At 41.9% G+C, this 18,379-nt stretch overlaps 1 protein-coding gene across 1 annotated transcript; it reads right to left on the bottom strand.

Moving 5' to 3' along the window:
* Nucleotides 1–1,897: 1,897 nt before the first annotated feature.
* On the bottom strand, nucleotides 1,898–17,981 carry dnai3 (dynein axonemal intermediate chain 3). The gene is made up of 20 exons (XM_076087896.1): nucleotides 17,921–17,981; nucleotides 15,640–15,824; nucleotides 14,952–15,056; nucleotides 14,413–14,538; nucleotides 14,119–14,303; nucleotides 13,893–14,009; nucleotides 13,258–13,454; nucleotides 11,395–11,507; nucleotides 10,561–10,650; nucleotides 10,291–10,377; nucleotides 8,791–8,910; nucleotides 7,635–7,708; nucleotides 7,242–7,362; nucleotides 6,562–6,640; nucleotides 4,980–5,098; nucleotides 4,834–4,894; nucleotides 4,290–4,420; nucleotides 3,838–4,045; nucleotides 3,136–3,227; nucleotides 1,898–2,023 (listed from the first exon to the last, which is right to left on the bottom strand). Exons 1-20 carry the CDS (start codon nucleotides 17,979–17,981, stop codon nucleotides 1,898–1,900), a joined length of 2,397 nt encoding a protein of 798 aa, XP_075944011.1.
* Between the last annotated feature and the right edge of the window lie 398 nt (nucleotides 17,982–18,379).

Raw genomic sequence — 18,379 nt, 5'->3', positions numbered from 1 at the left:
TATATGACGCATGTTGAAAGCATGACAAAAAAAACACATTCCGTGTAATATAAAAGTTCTTATTAACTGGGGTCCCAAAACAGGCGAAGGTCAAACCAGGTAATCAGTGGAGACAAGTTAACTTATGCGGGGCAGAAGTCTGGAAAGCGAGGGAGGATGCAAACTAACTCTGACAGCGAATAGGTGGAGATGGGCCAGATATACTGCAAGGCTGATTAGGGAAATGAGAAGCAAGTGAGTTTGGGCAGGGAAGAACAGGTGATGGAAACGGCAGGAAAAGGGTTATTGCAGAGCAGGAGGGAGTGGCTGGATCTGGAATGACAGGGTGAGTTGGACCCAATCTCCACACTCACGGACTCAGACGTTGAGGTTTAGTTCTATCCCACTGTCAAATCATCGAGTGTTTGAGTCTCTCTCTCCGACATTTTGGGCCCTTTATGAACCCTTTCCGTAAGTCTGCATTTCTGCAGACTTTGCCCAAGGGAATTACCCACAATTCATAGCAATGTTGACGTTAAAGACGGGGTAACCAGTGAAAGCGTGGAGATGTAAGAAAAAAAGTGGTGAACAAAGAGGACGGCACATGGGTTCAGCCTGGCGTATTAAGTTTCCACTGAAACAATAAGGATTAAAGATGGAACATAAAAACACATCAGAGAAATGGAAGCAGATATTTTATTACACAAATTTATTCATCAAACATGTCATTTAAAATGACCCCTCATCTTGTGAGGAAGGAGCCTGGAAGACAGCAGCAAAAAGTATAAAATAAATACCCACAATTGTAGTTAACATTTTCTGACGTAATAATAACGTGATAGTTTGCAGCAAAGTGCTGTCCCATTCGTTCAAGATCGTTGACTTAATAATTGTTAAATTTTTTTTTTTTTTAAATGCCCCTGGATTTCAGTCAGTGGGGGCAAAAATATGTAAATTCCCTACCCTGGCTTTGATGTGCTTGAGGGTAGAGATGAGCTCTGGTACACTCTAGTGGTCAGATTGAGGTACTACACTATTAGACAAACCCCCACAGCTGTAAATGGACCGGGAGTCATTCAGCCAGTTAGAAGTCCAAACAGCAGTGTGACATTCATCAGGATCATCACACCAGTCTGTCAGCAAGCCAGCAGGACTTCAAATAGCAACCAGCTGGTCACGCTGCCAGCCAACCATTCAGCTCCACTAACCGGCCCGCGGGCGCGTCAGTCAGCCAGTCAATGAGCTGCACAGCCAATCAATCCTCCAGTTTGTCAGCCTATAAGCAGAGCAGGCAGCTGGCCAGCAAGCCAACGGCTCGCTGCAGTAAATTAACCACTGAACTGAATTTTGGGGGGAATTTAATGCATAAGAACGTTTCCTTAATTAGATATCAGCGTTATCCTCCTGAACTTAGAAGTACTGAATCAACTTGTTTGAAAGAAACCATGAACTTCCACTTTAAGAGTCTTTCACTTTATTTATTTATTATTATTAATAATAATAATATTGTTGTATAATCCGTTTCATGCGTCAGACTCCATAGATTAAGAATCACAATGTAAACCATGTTTCTCGAGTTATTATCTAAACACAGATGCTTCATACATCATGATGTTGTTTAAAGTGTTGCTTTGGTGAAACCTGCCTTCTACAGTGCATCTATCAGTTTTAGGATTTCTTTCTCATGGCTGCAAAATAGGTCAAAGTATTAAACTATCATCAAAACCTAAACAAATGTGCATTCTCTCAACATGCTTTAGGGATTTTCCAAGTCCTAGTTCGAGTGTAAACTAATATTATCTTGCTAATAAAAGGTATAAGGAGTTTTTTTTCGAGCAAGTTTGGCTTGAAGTGGAAGCACTTTAAGGGCCAATATTGATGGTTGGGAGAGCACAAAGCCTGTTCATTCTTTCTACAGTCAGCTCACTGCTTTCTTCTTTGGTTCTTCAGCTTTCTTCGGCTCGTTTTCCCACAGTTCCCTGCACCTCACAAGATCCTTCAACCTCTCTTCCGCAGACTCAAAGAATTTCTTCACCCTCAGACTCTGCATACAGACAAAAGAGAAAGGCACTTGTTAGCAGGCTTCCGTTAAACGAACTCATGACTAATAACACAATAGCCCATAATCACAATTACTGTGACAACGCTGGAGGTTTGGTACCCCTGAACCATTTTGTACTAGCTTAATATCAATGTAATAAAGCAGCAAACAGAAACTTAAATACAACTTGTGTTGGCATGCTGCAGTGTTGGATATGTTACCTACTTTTTAACCTTGACCAAGGGTACATTATTATTTATTTTTGCAAAATAATAAGTAACTAGACAACTCATAATCCAACTCATAACCCAACAGCAACCACAGGACACAGGTGGTCCGGCGGACCGGACTCGGACTCTCGTGGAGTCGGGTCTCCGAGGAACAGGATGCTGGCCCAGGAGGAACTGGAGGTCGCTGCGGTTCGGAGACGACAACGGCGGGAACTGGAGGTCGATGCGACTCAGAGGCGGCAGCGGCCGGGTCCGGGGATAACTGCGGCTCAGAGGTGGCGGCGGCGGCCGGGTCTGAGGATAGCTGCGGCTCAGAGGCGGCAGCGGCCGGGTCCGGGGATAGCTGCGGCTCAGAGGCGGCAGCGGCCGGGTCCGGGGATAGCTGCGGCTCAGAGGCGGCGGCAGCGGCCGGGTCCGGGGATAGCTGCGGCTCAGAGGCGGCCGGGTCCGGGGATAGCTACGGCTCAGAGGCGGCGGCAGCGGCCGGGTCCGGGGATAGCTACGGCTCAGAGGCGGCCGGGTCTGGGGATAGCTACGGCTCAGAGGCGGCGGTAGCGAGGTCTGGGGATAGCTGCGGCTCAGAGGAGGCAGGAACTGGAGCTCGCTGCGGCTAGGAAGCGGCAGCTCGATACGGAGTCAGCCGGAGCGTTGTCCGAATACGGGGAGGCGGAGGTAATCGGCTGGAGTGTCCGCACCTGTGCTCTAATCAGGGGTGTGGCCATGGGAAGTGTCTGGAGGCAGAGGAAAATCACAGAGCACATGGCACACAATAACAAACAGGGGAATGACAGAACACACGAGGAGAGGAGATCGGGGGAAACAGAGGTAACACACAACGGGTCAGACAGGGATCCTGACACATAGTAGGTGGTTGGACTGTCTTACCTCATTCCAGGAGGGAACACAGAGTGCCTTTGGGATTTCCAAAACACGGAGCATTCCAAGTTCATCAGTCACAGCCAGGAAGTGCTGCTTGGCTGTATGTACAAAAAATGGCCAGTAAATGAGCTTCATGGTTCAAAAAAATCTTACAACAAGGAACTTATAGAAGAAATATAAATAAAACAGACAGAGGGGAAGGCCCAGTCCATATCTGAGTAGCAGCAAGATTCTGCACCAGAGAGTATACTATAATGTTTTATGGCCGTCTTTAATATGTCTTACATTCTATTAATGTTTTTTATTGTTTTACTGCCAATAATATTTTTTTATGTATTTGTATTATTGTGTAAAGATGTATTATATCTATTTTATTGGTTTTATCATTACGGTAATTTAGTCTCAACTTGTTTTACTGTTTTCAGTTATTATCAGCTTGCCATCTGTAAAGCACTTTAAATGGCTCTAACCTATAATAATACAAACAAATAAAGTATGAATGATATATCCAGCACACTCAGGTTTAATGCCTCAACTAGGTCACAGGCTTACTTCCATGTATTTCTCATTCAGGCAAACCTTTGTGCTTTGGGGGTGAGACCCAAACGTTAGAATCAAAACATAATAAAAGAAGTAATGCATTTTTAAGGGAGCCACACATACATGTATGTTATACTCGACTGTGCACCAAAGAGGCCAAGAACTCACGGGAGGCTGTCCAGGGTTTGATGCAGGTAATCTTGGCGTTGGTGACGAGTGTGTGGACCTGCGCAGGTTCATTGGTGTTTTCCAGAAGGTTCCACACCTCAATGCTGCCATCCTCTTTCCCAATGAAGAAAATAGCGGGTCGGGACAGGGACCAGCATCCCGCAGTGCACCACTTCTCAAACCTTGGTGACTCAATGATGGGGCCATCCTGGATGTCGTAGTGCAAGACGTCAAACAGAGTCAATGGATTTAAAATGCAACAATTCTGGTCTGATATATGTTTTATATTATGCATTTTATTGTGCTATGTGGCATTGATTATGTTTAAAGTCTTGGATAACTTTGATCTTTGGTGTTTATTCCATTTTCGTTATAATTCAATCGAGTATGTGGGCGTGCTTTTTACTGGTTGCATTGTCTGCTATGGTAATTTAAGTGACAGGTGTCGTTACCATGACTCCCTCCTTCCAGATGGCAAAGTTCCAGCTTCCTGTTGTCAAAACGATGTCTTTGAAGAAGGGCGACAGCTGTACCGTATTCACCAGCCAGTGATGGATGCTGAAGCAGTGGAGGGGCTTGGCACCTGAGAGAGAGGAGAGACAGAAATAGAAGGCACACTTTATATTTGACAGTAATTTACTCCCACAGAAGCAACAGGGCAATGCAATACAAGGAGCAATCAACCCTCTGTGCTCTCTACGTCCACGGTGATTACATTCACATTGGCTGCCAAACCAAAGAGTTGCCTTACAGTAGTCTATTTAAATAACTTTTATAATTGGTGCAGACTTGTTTCTAGGATTAAATCTATTATTGACAATTGCTTCATTTGGCTCAAGACTTTGAGGATACAATTACTATTGTTGATAATATTAAACTAATAAAAAAACAACACATTCTGGTCTGTTTCAAAGAAAGCCAATGAGACATGATTTACAGTTAACGAGCTTATGCTTCTTTAAACTGACTTTAATAACGGTAAAGCAGAATACTCACTGTGCAGCCGTCCAGCGTCGTCCTTTACCAGTTTCCAGTCGGTGTAAATCATCTCCCCTAACTGGAAGTGAGAACAGACACATCATGGAACATGTTAAAAACGGTACACCTTTCTTTTTTTAAATATCTTTCTTCGTTTTGTTTACCTCTGTTCCAATGAAGAGTTTGGTATTGACATCTTCCAGAGCAGTGACTGTCTTAGCTGAGGGCACTCTGAGCTGTCTGAAGTCTGGGACGACCTTTGAGCTGCCATCATCAGCTGCTTCTGTCAGTGGAGAGTGTAAGTAAGTCTGGGTGGTGTTTCCAAGGAAAGATAATCCCAAACCAAAGGAAAACACAACCATGAGGGAATGAACAATAGGCAAAGAAAGAGAAGGAACATTAAAAAACATCTATTTAAAGTAAAGGGAAACAAGAGAGATTGATGCAGCCTGCTCTGTAATCTGACCATGAACAAGACGATGGACGGACAAAAGAGGAGGAGGTGGGAGTGAGGATTGTGGCAAGAAGGGAGACAGTAAGGGAGAAGGGTGGGAGGGGTGAGATCGGCAGGACTGGTAGTGATGGAAGAAGCCTTTTCCATCACAAAAGCCCAACTGTCTGTCAGGGACAGTACAGGACTATCCGTCCACACCCCCTTATCAGCGGGCCGCTCCCAATCAAGGCTCAGCTTCACTCTGTTAGATTAGCTCTTGAAGGTCAGATCAGATTACCCAATCACACATCTTCCAAATCCACTTTCCCCCAGTTGAGATGTGTGTAAAGATGTGAGACAGACGACACCGCACAGCAACAGATGTAGACATTGTTTCACTTTCACCACACTGCACTGCTGCTCAACTGTTGCTTAATCTCCACGAGGGGGAAAAAAACCATGCGGTACTGTTAAAAGCGCCGGGTGCAGCTTCTTCTACAGAGGCTACTGCTGTAGGTGCAAGGGACTTCAGCATCAGGGACAACAAAAGGCAAAGAACAAACCTGCTGAATATAGGGCTCAGAGGCAGACAGTCTAGACTCAATAAATATGAGTCAATTATTTGAAGTAGCTTATTATTAATCACACAGGGATTAATTAAGAGCTTAATAACAGACTGCCTGAGGGCTGCAACAGATTTATTGCCTCAGTTAGTGAACATATTATATCTATAACCGCCAGCCACCAAAGTGTTTATAAAGGCAGACCTTCAGCCAGACAACTATTAGACATTGGATGTTTATATTTGTAATGTTCAATGTTTGGCCTACTCGCTTTATTTAATGCACAAAGATTCAGAATCCAGTACATCTTTACCTTCACAGAACATGCTTTCCTCTCATCTGAAAAATATGACTGCTCATGCAAAGCATGCCAAAACAGGCGTAGCAGCCCTGTGTGCCATCTAAAGGTAAGAAAAGTGATAGCTTCTGCAACTCTGACACGGCAAGAAAGGAGCGATGCAGCTTTTTAGATATTGTATCGCTACTGTAAGTGCACATTTGTGTAGGTTTGAAATTTTGTGTTTTTCATTCTGAGTTTTGCTTTTTTTGTCCTTTTTTTTCTAAAGGTGATTGAGTGAGTTATTACAACTCACCTTTAAGAGGTGCTTTGCATCCAACAATAACACCTGACAGTATGTACTGTAGAAATGATTGTAATTGAGTAATTCTACTGATTGTAGACGGGAGAGGCAGTGCAACAGACGGGAACAAACCAACCAACCAACCAGCCTGAAGGGTACAATCCCTCACCTGTGGTCCTGGCTGTATTAGCCAGGCTGAATTTCAGAGGAGCGTATACTCCACTGGTATCAATCTTTGGCAGGGAAACCTGACACATGGCAGAGAAGAAGACAACTTTTGACATTTGAAGATACTGACAGAGACACAACATAATATGAAATAAATGTAAGGACTATGAGCAAGCACACCTAAATACATTCAATGAGCCCAATTTGAATACATAGAAATCTGTACATAAATAAACATACACATACACAGAGCTTTTAAAATCAAGTAAAAAATGATGTCATTGTGGTTTAAAATGTTGTACTTTGGGGAATCAAATAAACTCAAAGCATTCATAAAAAAACCTGATCTGAAATGTGATTGGATTTCTTGAAAATGTAAAGAAGGGAAGTGAAGAGTTAATCGAAGTTAATTGCGTTTCTTCCAAAAATACAGGATTTGAAAGTTTTAATTAACACTGTTTTAAAATGCCTGTGTAATCCGACATCTACATAAATCTGATAAATAAATGTTAGAGGCTTCATCATCACGCTTTAATATGTTAACATATTGATGGACGTAACGTTTGTCTACTGAACACAATGGCCATTTGGTTTGCATACTATCACAATGTGCATCCAGCTTAACATTTAGATTTGACCCTCGACATTCATTTTGTATTGCACCCTTAATCTCTGCAGTACCCTGAACAGAGGCTTCCATATGTGGTCCAGGTGTTTGAAAGTGTCGGGAACACCGTCGGGTGTCCTCTGATCCACATTCTGCTTCCTGTGTGGCACTCGCACATCCCAGAACATTAGAGCACTTCAGAGGGAGACAAATGAAAAATGAACATAGTCATTGATCCTTTTGTTTATAATTAAACACACACAACGTGAATATTGACTGACACAGACTCTGTTGTAGACCTGTAGGCTTTCTCATTCTCTAACTAAAGGTGTAAAGCAGCATCTTCTCTAAATGTGGCGGCTGCCAATAACTGCAAGCAGTGCACAGCACAGAGAGAAAGACTCTAGTGGGACCTGTCATCTGACCTGCAATCATTTCATCCATTTATTATTTTCTGTAAGACCTACCAGTCAGGGGAGCAGGTGACAATCTGAGCAGAAATGTTGTCCTTGTTCTCCACTGGTAAGCCCGTCTTGGTCACCTTAATGAGAGAGTGAGTCGCAAAATCAACAAATGTCTGTCAAGCTTAGTAAAGAGCTAATGATAATGGAAAATATGCTCGGGTGCACATTGATGATTGCCTTATTACACTTATTCGGATGAGTGCCAGTGGTAGTCGTGATTCATTACAACTGGCTGTATAGACGCGGGGGTTACGCACCAGTGGGACACCAGAATCATAATGTATTCATTATTTCATTAGGAAGAAGATTTTAGAAACACTAAGCCACATGCTTAGGTTCTGTGGACTGTTATAATGTAGTGAATCTGTGTGTGACCATAGTTTAATGTTACTGTATTTTTTTATGGTGTCTACCATTATCTTTCACAGTTATCACTCTACGTAATGCTGGGTTACAGATCAAACACTATAGTGTCACTGCAGCAAATATCACTTCGGGTCAATACATTTTGAGATGCAGGGCCACAATAAAGCTCGCAGCAGTTCTGCAGATTAAAAAAAAAACAGTGCAACACAAATCAATAAGCAATATGTTGTGGCAGTGGAACAGTGTTATCCTTCCATACCTTCCTGTTGAACCGTGCAATTTCTATCATTATATCCTCAGTATGTTACATTATAGCCTCCATAGCCTTTTCTCTGCCCTGACTACTTCCACTATCACCTTACCTCCTGTCAGACTTATTTACACTCAAGTGGCTTTTAACCAGATAAAATATCTGTCAATATTCCAGAACTAGATATAGAAATCATTACAGCAATAAGATACTTGACATTTTACGTGTTTAATGTTTTGTTATCAATTTGGAGCTTAGATGTGAAGGATTAAAATGTACTCTAGTTGCTGTAAGTATGCCACAATGTTGACTTTAGATATGATAAAAGAGGCTTGAGATAAAGAAAACATTAACGAATGTTTTTCTGTGTAATCACACAAAACACCTTTTACGAATCAACATAGGCCAAATGAAATAGTGATCAGAAGAAGGTTCCAGCACCTCCCTAATGCACTCCTGATGGCCAATTAACTCTTTACATGATCAGTGTTCTGACTATTTAATGTCCTCCTTCCAACCCCTCTGGCCTTCAGCTCTGTGTACCTCGAATGTTGGTGGCAGCCAGTGGACATCAGTAATTGGTGCTTTGTGGCTGCTGTCTATGGCAGACACGGCACAGTAGGGCACAGCAGGAGTCTTATTCTCTTTCTTGTAATAGAGGTCCTGGTGGGAGGTGAGACACAAAAGGCACAGCATGTACAGTGAGTACAGTGAGCTTTGACAATTCAATCTAAATATCAAGACTTCATACAGCGGTGAACAGCCATCCTAAAACACTCCAGCATGATATTCAAATTAAGTAAACTTTATCAAAGGATGTATTCTGCGACACAGAAGTTCAAAGATTGTGCCTTGGATCTTGAAACATGCACAGAATGTGGAAAGGGATTCCTTTCAATGACACTGCTGTGCACCTGCAGATTTAAAGGGTGTGAACAGAACAGAAATCTATAAAGGAGGATTTTAATTCTTTGTTCATCCGATAAGCTAGCAACAGGTGCTGGTGTAGGGCAGCTTTCACAGCACTCAACATCCAAAGAAAGCCTTTTCGCAGATACAACTGCCAATGTTTACATTGCAAACACAAGGGAGGGGAGTGATCTGATTTGCTCGTGTGTTATCTTCTATGGGGACAAACTATGGTGGAGGATGGAAGGCTTGTGTAACAGCTGGAGTAGCTGATGCTGTTGACTCTGGGGAATGAAGAGCAAACAAGGACAAAGAGAATAGAGAAAGGTACGGAGGGTGCTAGAGGGAAAAGCAAAAGAGAAGGAAGTAGTGAGGACAGGGATGGAGACAGCTGTTCCACTGTAGAGGCAATAAAAACACACAAAGCAAATGGGGGCTATATGATGAGGGCATATATGTCTATTTAAATACAGCCGCCAAGCGGAAGATGTCAGTGGAGGGCAGGCTTTAAGCGACAGAACTGCTTTAATATTTGGTCTGTGGATGTCTCAACAGGCTATGAAGGAGTTTATGTGTTTGTTGTCACGTATCATTAACTCCCTCTCTTTATTATTCCACATAATGCCATGTAAACAGGGCAGCTATGCCATGACAATATTAGTTTACTATGATGTTAAGCCACAAGAGAAGCCCTCTTTGAAGTTCAAGCCAGGTCACTTCAACCTGACTGTGGTGTTTGCCGAGGCCTTCTAGGCTGTTTCTGTTTAGCAGTGGAGTCACTGAATGGTAGAACCTTCTTTGAGATTCACTCCTGGCATTAGTACGTTTGTGGAACTAGTTTTGACAGCTGTGGCTGGCTTGAAAAGGACCATTAGGCCACTTCATTCCCATCTAATGAAAGAGTGAGGACGAGGGGAGAACTCAGGAGTCAACATGTCATCGTCTCACTCTGTCATACAGCAAATATGCTGCATGCTTTGATACACTGAAGACCCGTACTTGAATAAACCAAGCTGACATCATTACTAGCCAAAGAGTTACGGTGACTGATACAACATGTAATACACCAACTCAGATACAGAACACCATGTGTTTCAACATTGTGCACATTAGAGAAAGGATATGGGTACTCACATATGTGTCAGTGTTAACAGAGACCTTCTTAACAGGTTGTGTTCCCTGTAAGTGTGTGACGTGAGCAGAAATGTCCCACAACACGACCTGAGAAAACAGCAACAACAGAAGAAACATTTCATTGGAATTGTACAGGACATCGATTTAATAATCTTCCCTTATAATGAAAAGAGGGGCATGGAAAAGTGATAGGATGCAAAAACTACTACGAGGCAGAAAAGGCAGCAGATGCAGCAAACCAGAGATGCAGAGCCGAGTCAAAGTCAGCACCTGGCCATTCTTGCAGCCGCCAACGATAATATTTGGATCAGAAGGGCAAAACTCAAAGGCAAAAATGTCATCTGGGCACTCCAGCAGCAACTGCAAACACAGAAACCCACGTACACAGGGCAGAAATATTACATTTCAAAGTAGACATTTCCATGTTTTGGGTGCCTGCCATCCTGAATATTTATTTATTCTAGTCTCGCCATTCAAAGTTCAGCTTTTAATCCACAAAACCCCAAGTATATACTGTATACAGTAGATTCCATTTCATCAGGCATAAGGGGAAAAAACACCCAGGAGGGGCAGCATGGTATTACAGAGAAGTCATTTTTCGGCATCATGTTTAAATCTCCTGGAGTTTAAAATGAGCTGCAACACTGAACTACAGCACTTTACTCCCCACACTAAATAAATCTCTTTATTTAAACTATGTGACGTCTCTGGTTTCCTCTACACAGTAGCCTTTGCCCCTTTGATCACTGCTCCAGCAGACAGTGAAACCAAAGCATGACGCATGCACCAGTGAAGGCATACGTCATGCAGAACTCATATTACCTTTGAGTGGTTTAGCAGCTCAGTTTCATTGATTTAGCTCCTCCGTCAAATCAATAGAGCCTCTCAAATGTTGCTAAAGCAAATAAAAGACTTAAATGACAGGAGTAAGCAAACCCTTTCAGCCATGAAATCAAAGTGTGTCTCAAACAGATATGAGGTGAAAATGAGCTTGTGTGCTGTCAATGAGAGACATAGAAATATGGTCTTTTCAATCTCTTTTCCAGCTTGTACACTCTCCACATTCACTCAGGCGGTCCCAAATGCTTCTATACGTTTCCATACCTGGGCATTAGAGGGGTCGGAGAAGCTGTAAAAGAGAATGAGAGAATCTTCGGAGCCAAACGTTGTGGACTCCTGCTCCTGCCTTTTTTCTGTCAAAGCCACAGCGATCACACCTATCACATCAAATAAACACATCACACAATGTATCAGCTAAAGATTAAGTAGGGTTTAACTTTACTGGATTTAACTCTGATCCCCCTTTGAATAACATATGTTCACAGCAGTGGTGGGCCGTCAGGGCCAGCTAAGCCTTCTCTGCTGGCCTAAACAGAATCACAAAGTTATAGCTATTTTATCATTTAATCATTTTTCACAAATACACTACATGGGTTATAATTTTTTTTCCCCATTAGCTTATTTTCTCATTGCACAGCTCCTGTCTTCCTCTGTTGCTCTGCTTCCAGCCTGCAGCGCTGCTTCCAGCACAGCTTGCTCTTCTGGCTACGAGCGCCCCCCAAAATGGGGGGCGCTCGGGTTCAGGGTACCCCAAAATCAAATGCGGAAAATAGCATGATTATTAGCCAGTAGTGTGGACACGGCCACTTTTTTTTTTGGATGAAATAGCAACGTGTGGACAACAACATCATATAAGTCACTTATTATAAACTCCAAAGACAACTATAGGCTACTCATATAAGTATAACAATATCGTGGCATAAAAGCACCAAATCCGGGCCAGAAATCGGCGCTATGAGTACAGTAGATCAATGTTTGTACCCTCATGCTAACAGCTACCCAGTCATACAAAGCATTTAATAGCATTAGCACACGTGGCGGAACACGTAACTACCTTCTGTTTTACGATCCGTAGAAGCACTAAACCGTTGTGTGTGATCAAACGTACCTTCATGCTGAACTTCGCCGAAAAAAATCGTGGGTATGCGCCCAAGTTTTCTCAAAATATGGATAATAACGTCGCGGAATTTCCGTTCCAAAGCTGTAGTCATTGCTGCCAACTGCATACTGTTGACTTCCGACTTGTTTCCAGAATAAGAGCGGTCAAGGGGGCTTGGGCGAGTGGTCAGACTGCCTGCGACCGGAAATTTCCGCCGGGGTACACGCCTCACTTCTGGCAACTTTATTCTATGAAATCTTTTGACGATCACCACCAAATTTGGCATGAGTCTTCCTAAGCCTGTGACGCGTCTAAGGAGGGGTTGTTTTTGGAAATCGACCGAGGATAGGCTGAGATCCAGCCACAGACACACACATGAAATGAGAAAATCCTACAGATGACAGCCAAAACTGGCTCTGATGATGTTATGAATATGAATATGATTCCTATTATCTGTATTTGGATGTATTGAATCATATGAGTGATAAAGAAAGTGAAATATATAGTTATATAGTGTATAAAAGTACAATGTAAGAGCTGCAACAGCTGGTTCGAAAATGATGACCTCGCCTGACCCCTTTGTAATTAAAACCTCTGAAGGCCCAGGTATAAAATGCACGGCCCGCCACTGGTTCACAGTAATCATAGTTGTGACACTGATATTATAATTCTCGATCTTGCTGGAAGCCTACTCTGTGGGTGATGACAGCTTAGCAACATTACAAAGCAGCGGTGAAGAAGATGAATGCTTTTACAATGGATGGAATGTCAAATTAAAATACTTGTCAGTGACAGATTGCAGAGATTTCAGATAAATGTCATTTATTTTTGTTGTATTTGTTGCCAACATTGTCCATCAACACTATCTTTGTCAACAGTTTTCTACCAGATAGACATTTAAAACCATTACTGGCTAAGTATTGAGGGAGTTAATGCTATAAAGTATTTTGGTGAATATTTTTGTGTGAGAAAATGTCTACAAATCTTCTGGACAAAACTTTCCTCTGACTGAGATTTTGTCACTTTACCGTAGATGGTAGGGTGCCAATTGACGCTGCTGGTTTTCTTGTCCTTGGTGTCGTGCTGGTCTGAGAAGGCCTTATGAAGCTTCAAACCTTTGAAATCCTTCCCAGACCAGTCAACGTCTTTAGCTGCTGTCCCCAGAGCCTTCCAGTCATCAAAGAACACATTCATGATTCCTTCCTGCTGAAGGGCGTACAACATTCTGCAAAAAACAAACTAAATATAACTATGTCAAATCTGGCAAAACCTGTGCATTATGTTTTGTTTTCATCCATCAACTCTCTTCATAGCTACAGTATAAAGTTTTCTAATACTCCTTCGTGCTTACCTGGACACAAAGGAGGGTTGAGGGTAGAGTGTAAGATTACAACGTATAATTTAAACTTTCATTTGAGACCCAAAGTCTGGGCTGTGAAGGAAACTATAACATCTCAAAATCTAGCACATTGACAAGGTGAATGCCTTCTAAAGGTATTGTTTTGGAATATTCTAATGCTCCCACAGGTGTAATAATGGATGGGTTTGAGAACCCTGAGGCTGATACAGGAATTTACGAGTTTGTGTTGACTATCAATCTTCATTATACACCCTGAGACAGCAGACAGAAGACACCATGAATTTCAGGAATATGTCATCTTACCTTGGGGTCACTGACTTGCAGAAATCCTTCATACTGTCAGACTGGAGGATGTTGTCTTTTTCTTCAGAACTCAACTCTCTTGGCGTGTACTGGGTAGACATATTCCTCGACAACGTCCTGTAAAGTGGACAAATAACTTTACAATAGGTTTGTGCAGGTGGAGTTACTATTAAAATAAACTGACATGGAACAAGTCAGTTTTCTGTGTACTGATTTGCTGGCATACCACTGTGTCTGAGCACTGCTGCTTTGCAGTCTGGAAACAGCCTGAGTCCCGCAGTCCCTCTGCATCAGTTTGATGCTGAGTCTGCGGTCTTGGTCGGAAGGTATATACTCTGTGACTTGTGTGACGGAATCAGAAAAACAGACTGGTGCCCCAAACTTCCTCCTCACTCTGAACTTGAAGCACAGCTGATGAGAAAACGTAGACAGAAAAGAGGTTTAATGAAAGGACAAGGGTGAATGGGAAACATCCAGATGTCATGTGCAAATGTGATGTGTTTGTTATATACTGCAGCACCTTTTCTCTGGTCTCCTTGACAGATTCTTCATCCATTTCCTGCTCACTGCCAAGAGATGGCTTTGGTTCTGGCTTTGGTTCTGGGTTAATGACTTCTGGTGTCTCAGGCTCTGGTGACTGCACAGCCTGGAGAGCATTACAAGATGATCCAGTATAAAGAACATGAAGCACACAAAAGTGGAAGATAAGTAAGACTTTTTTTTATTGTTAAACATGAAACCGGCCCACACAGTCACAGCGAGCCATTACTGATAGCGTGACTGATAAAATAGTGTACATACCTCGAATATAAAAGGAAAGTAAACAATAGTGAACATTCCTGCCGACAGGATTGAACCAGAATAAAATTGAAACAAAATATTGGTGCCACGCTGCATGCTAAATGACTGGCACATGTATTCTCATTAGTCATATTTACATATTTAGTTAGTGTAGTGTTAATGCACCACACTTCAAAGACCAAGTAGTGGACAGAATGTGAGTAAGAACAAAAGGAGAAAGTAAACCTTGTTACCCAAACCAAAATTGCGTCGACCTACGTTTAAGATTCTTTCCTTAGCGTCGGGGGTCAGAACCAGGTAGAAGCTCTGGCCATAGATCAAGTCCCTGTCAAAAACCAGCAAGAGCTCATCCTCTGGGTAGTCCTGTCAGATACAAAAATGAAGAATTCACAACATTCAGCTTCTTCATGACAATGTGTCTGTATAAATAATGAATGTAGTGTATTTTAATTGATTCTGCCAACTTTGTCATTTGGTCGAGATAGTAGATGACAGAGTGAGATGTAGATTTCAGACTTGAGAACTGATGTTGTAGACTTTATAAACAAAGAAAAAGACAGAAAACCACACACACACACACACACACACACAAACACACACACCCGGTAAGACCTTGGCTTAGTCCCAAATAAGAAGAGAACATTAAAAAGGACTGAGAACAGATGAGCCTTTATGGCTCCCTTAGGGTGCTCTCTGGTCTCATTAAGTTTTAAGTTTGAGTTTAGTTTTTTAGAGTAGTGTGTTGTGGCAGAATGGACACAAATGCTAAAAGCAAGAGGTGGTGGTTCTCATATCATTCATTTTGCTCAGAGACAGAGGGGGAATGAGGCTGAACTGGTTACTCTGTCTGTTCCCACAGCCCTTAACTTGGGGTCTGTGTAACATCACAGTGTGTTGGGGGGGGGGTATTGTCTGAGTGATCTCTATGACAATGGATCAGCCTCACCAGCACAATCTGCTTCACGGGGCTGAAATCGGACACTTTGGCTCTTGTCTTAAAGTCCCGTATGATGTCGTCTTTTTTCAGCAGCTTGTAAGGGCTCTCCCCTGTGACGTCCTCATCAGCACGGCACCCGAAGAGCTCCTGGGTGGCTGATGTCAGGACCATGGGGACGATATCATCGGGGTGACCTTGGTGAGAGAGCACACAATCGATACAGACAAGAAAGATGGTAGAGAGAGGAAGTCTACATAAAAATGAGCTAGATTCAAACCTCTCTAGTGAAGACAGAACATGAGGAACATCGGATGAATTACTCAATAATAATAACATCACTTGTTGGTCCCTTTTCAAGATGCTGATACTCACATTTCAAAACACCATTTTTTTCATGAGGGCTAAGAATGTTTTGATGTTTTGAGACTTTTTACTTTTATAAATACATTTACACATGTTACAGTAATTTAGGCCAAACAAGAAAGGAAACTCTGGTGAATTTACCCAGAAACACAGTGTCAGCTATATTCAGTATAAAGGAAAAGGCCTCATAAAAGTCAATCTTTAGGTTCAATCTGAAATCACAATTCGAGGTGTTTTTGTCAGAAACCAGAACATTTGATGCTGTTTGGTGTTGACAATGATAATAATGAGCCATGTGTTTAATTGTCATGTCTATGCGGTCTGTCTATAATCTGCTCAGTGACACTACAGTGAACAGGGCTCTGCATAATGATAGTTTCTAAGTCGTTCCACGAGGTTGCTGAGGGGATGCAGGGAATGCTAAAGTACAGCTTGAGAAACCACTTCCCAGCTGGGTGTGTCAACCTTTCCCACTCACACCAGTTAGGCCTCACGCCAGATCATTGGAGTGGAAACTAACAGCCTTCAGTTCACACAGTTAAGTGTCAACTGTGGCACTTGTATTCATGGGAACTATTTGCTTAAGAGACGAAGAGAGTACTATGTTCAATGTTCCATAACCCTAAAGAATGGAATTAAACTTTGTGGGCTGTGTTGAAGAGATATTGACATTTGATATTGAGATATTTGTCTGGCTTCTTTTCACTTGCATAATCCACTCACAGCTAGCATTTTGACTGCGTACTGTAAGATGTGTTTAATGTACCACAGTACACTGTAAACATAGCACTTTGTCTTCATCTCTGTTGATACTGAAGAATTTACGTCTGAACAATCGGGATTTATCAGCTGATAAGATGACCTGTCACTTATATCATCAAGGTCCTTGAGAAATGGGTTCAGTAAATGTTAGGCTTAATACTTGGTTTTAGGTTAAGTTAAGGCTCAGGGTTAGGTTATGGTTAGAGTAAAACTCTTTAGGATGTGTTCAATTAGGAGATCTAACAGACTTGAATTTATATTGCTGGCTGTATAAGATGGAAATGGGTGAAATGAATGAATAAATAAGCAAAACAGATCAGAATCTGAGGACTCTTAACACCATCGATTTTAACTCCCACAAGAGCCAATGATCTCATCTATAGTAAAAAGATACATTTGGTGACGCACTCAACCAAAAGCATGTCTTCAGGGCTGGTATGCTGACAGTAAACTAGACCATGACAATGAGACCCACAGCTGAGTAGATAGCGTGTCCAAAGGCTATGCAGCAGTACACTCATGGTCACGTCAGAAGAATGCATAGAGCTTTACCAACTCCTCAAAGACAAGTGTGAGTATTAGTTATAGCAATGCTTGTTACATCTCTACTTCAAAGTCAGATTTAGGTGACCTACAATATCCAAGAACAACCTGAATATATATATATAGCGTTTATAAAAAGAACCAAATAAATGAAGGTAATCAAATACAAATACTTTAGTTATCTGTAAAGGCCATGTAAGATTTACGAGACTTCTAGTTAATATAATCTAAGACAATTCAACTTCCCTTCAGGATCTGAACTTACTTTTAGATAGTTGCATCTATACAGAGTACAGCAAACACTAAGCTCGGTTTACCGCCCAGTTTTACTGAAATTGTTCATCTTTTTCAAGTTGATATGAATGTGAATGCACTACGTTTTAAGTAAATACTTAAGGAATGAAAGGTATTCTTTTATTGTCTCATCTACATATCAGTTCAGGGTGGGGAAATACACAAGTAACAAAAGTTAAATTAGGCTTTTCCACATGTGCAGGTGACCTAAATGGGAAGTAACAGTCAGTTCACCTTTTCATTTACTGTGTCTCTCCGTTTGATCGTCCTGAGACAAACATGCATACATTTAAACACATTAACACTCTACTAACATTAAGACACTCACCTTTACCTTTCCCCTTACTGCCTGCACTGCTTTTTGCACTTTTGGATTTCTTACGTGGCATCCTTGCTCTTAGAATAGCTCCACTAGTGAGAGGGAGAAAGTTTCGTACAACACAGTGTTACCTTTCTCCTCAAAACACCAAACTCTGTACTTTTATCTACATATATTTCTATTTGATTGACCAACTGTCAGAGTGAACCTTTCAATTCACACACTCCCCACAATGACACAAGAGTCTCGCTGTAATAATCATTATCAAAGCAGGTGGCGACATCTTCTGGAGGAAAAGAGAAGTGTCCTGTCATTTTTACTTTGACTTAAAAGAAGGATCCTAGAATATGACGAGTGTGTTTAGATTTACTTTAGCTGTGAAAACAAAATCGAGTCCTCCGGCTGACATACATGTTTATGGTTTACATCCGTTTTAAGGTTATAATTAATGATATGAGTGGGGAATAT

Source organism: Anarhichas minor, unplaced genomic scaffold, assembly GCF_050575085.1.
Source record: "Anarhichas minor isolate MPS153535 unplaced genomic scaffold, ASM5057508v1 ptg000010l, whole genome shotgun sequence".
Classification (NCBI taxonomy): domain Eukaryota; kingdom Metazoa; phylum Chordata; class Actinopteri; order Perciformes; family Anarhichadidae; genus Anarhichas; species Anarhichas minor.
Note: the sequence above shows the minus strand (reverse complement) of the source record. Positions and strands in the feature narration are given on the sequence as shown.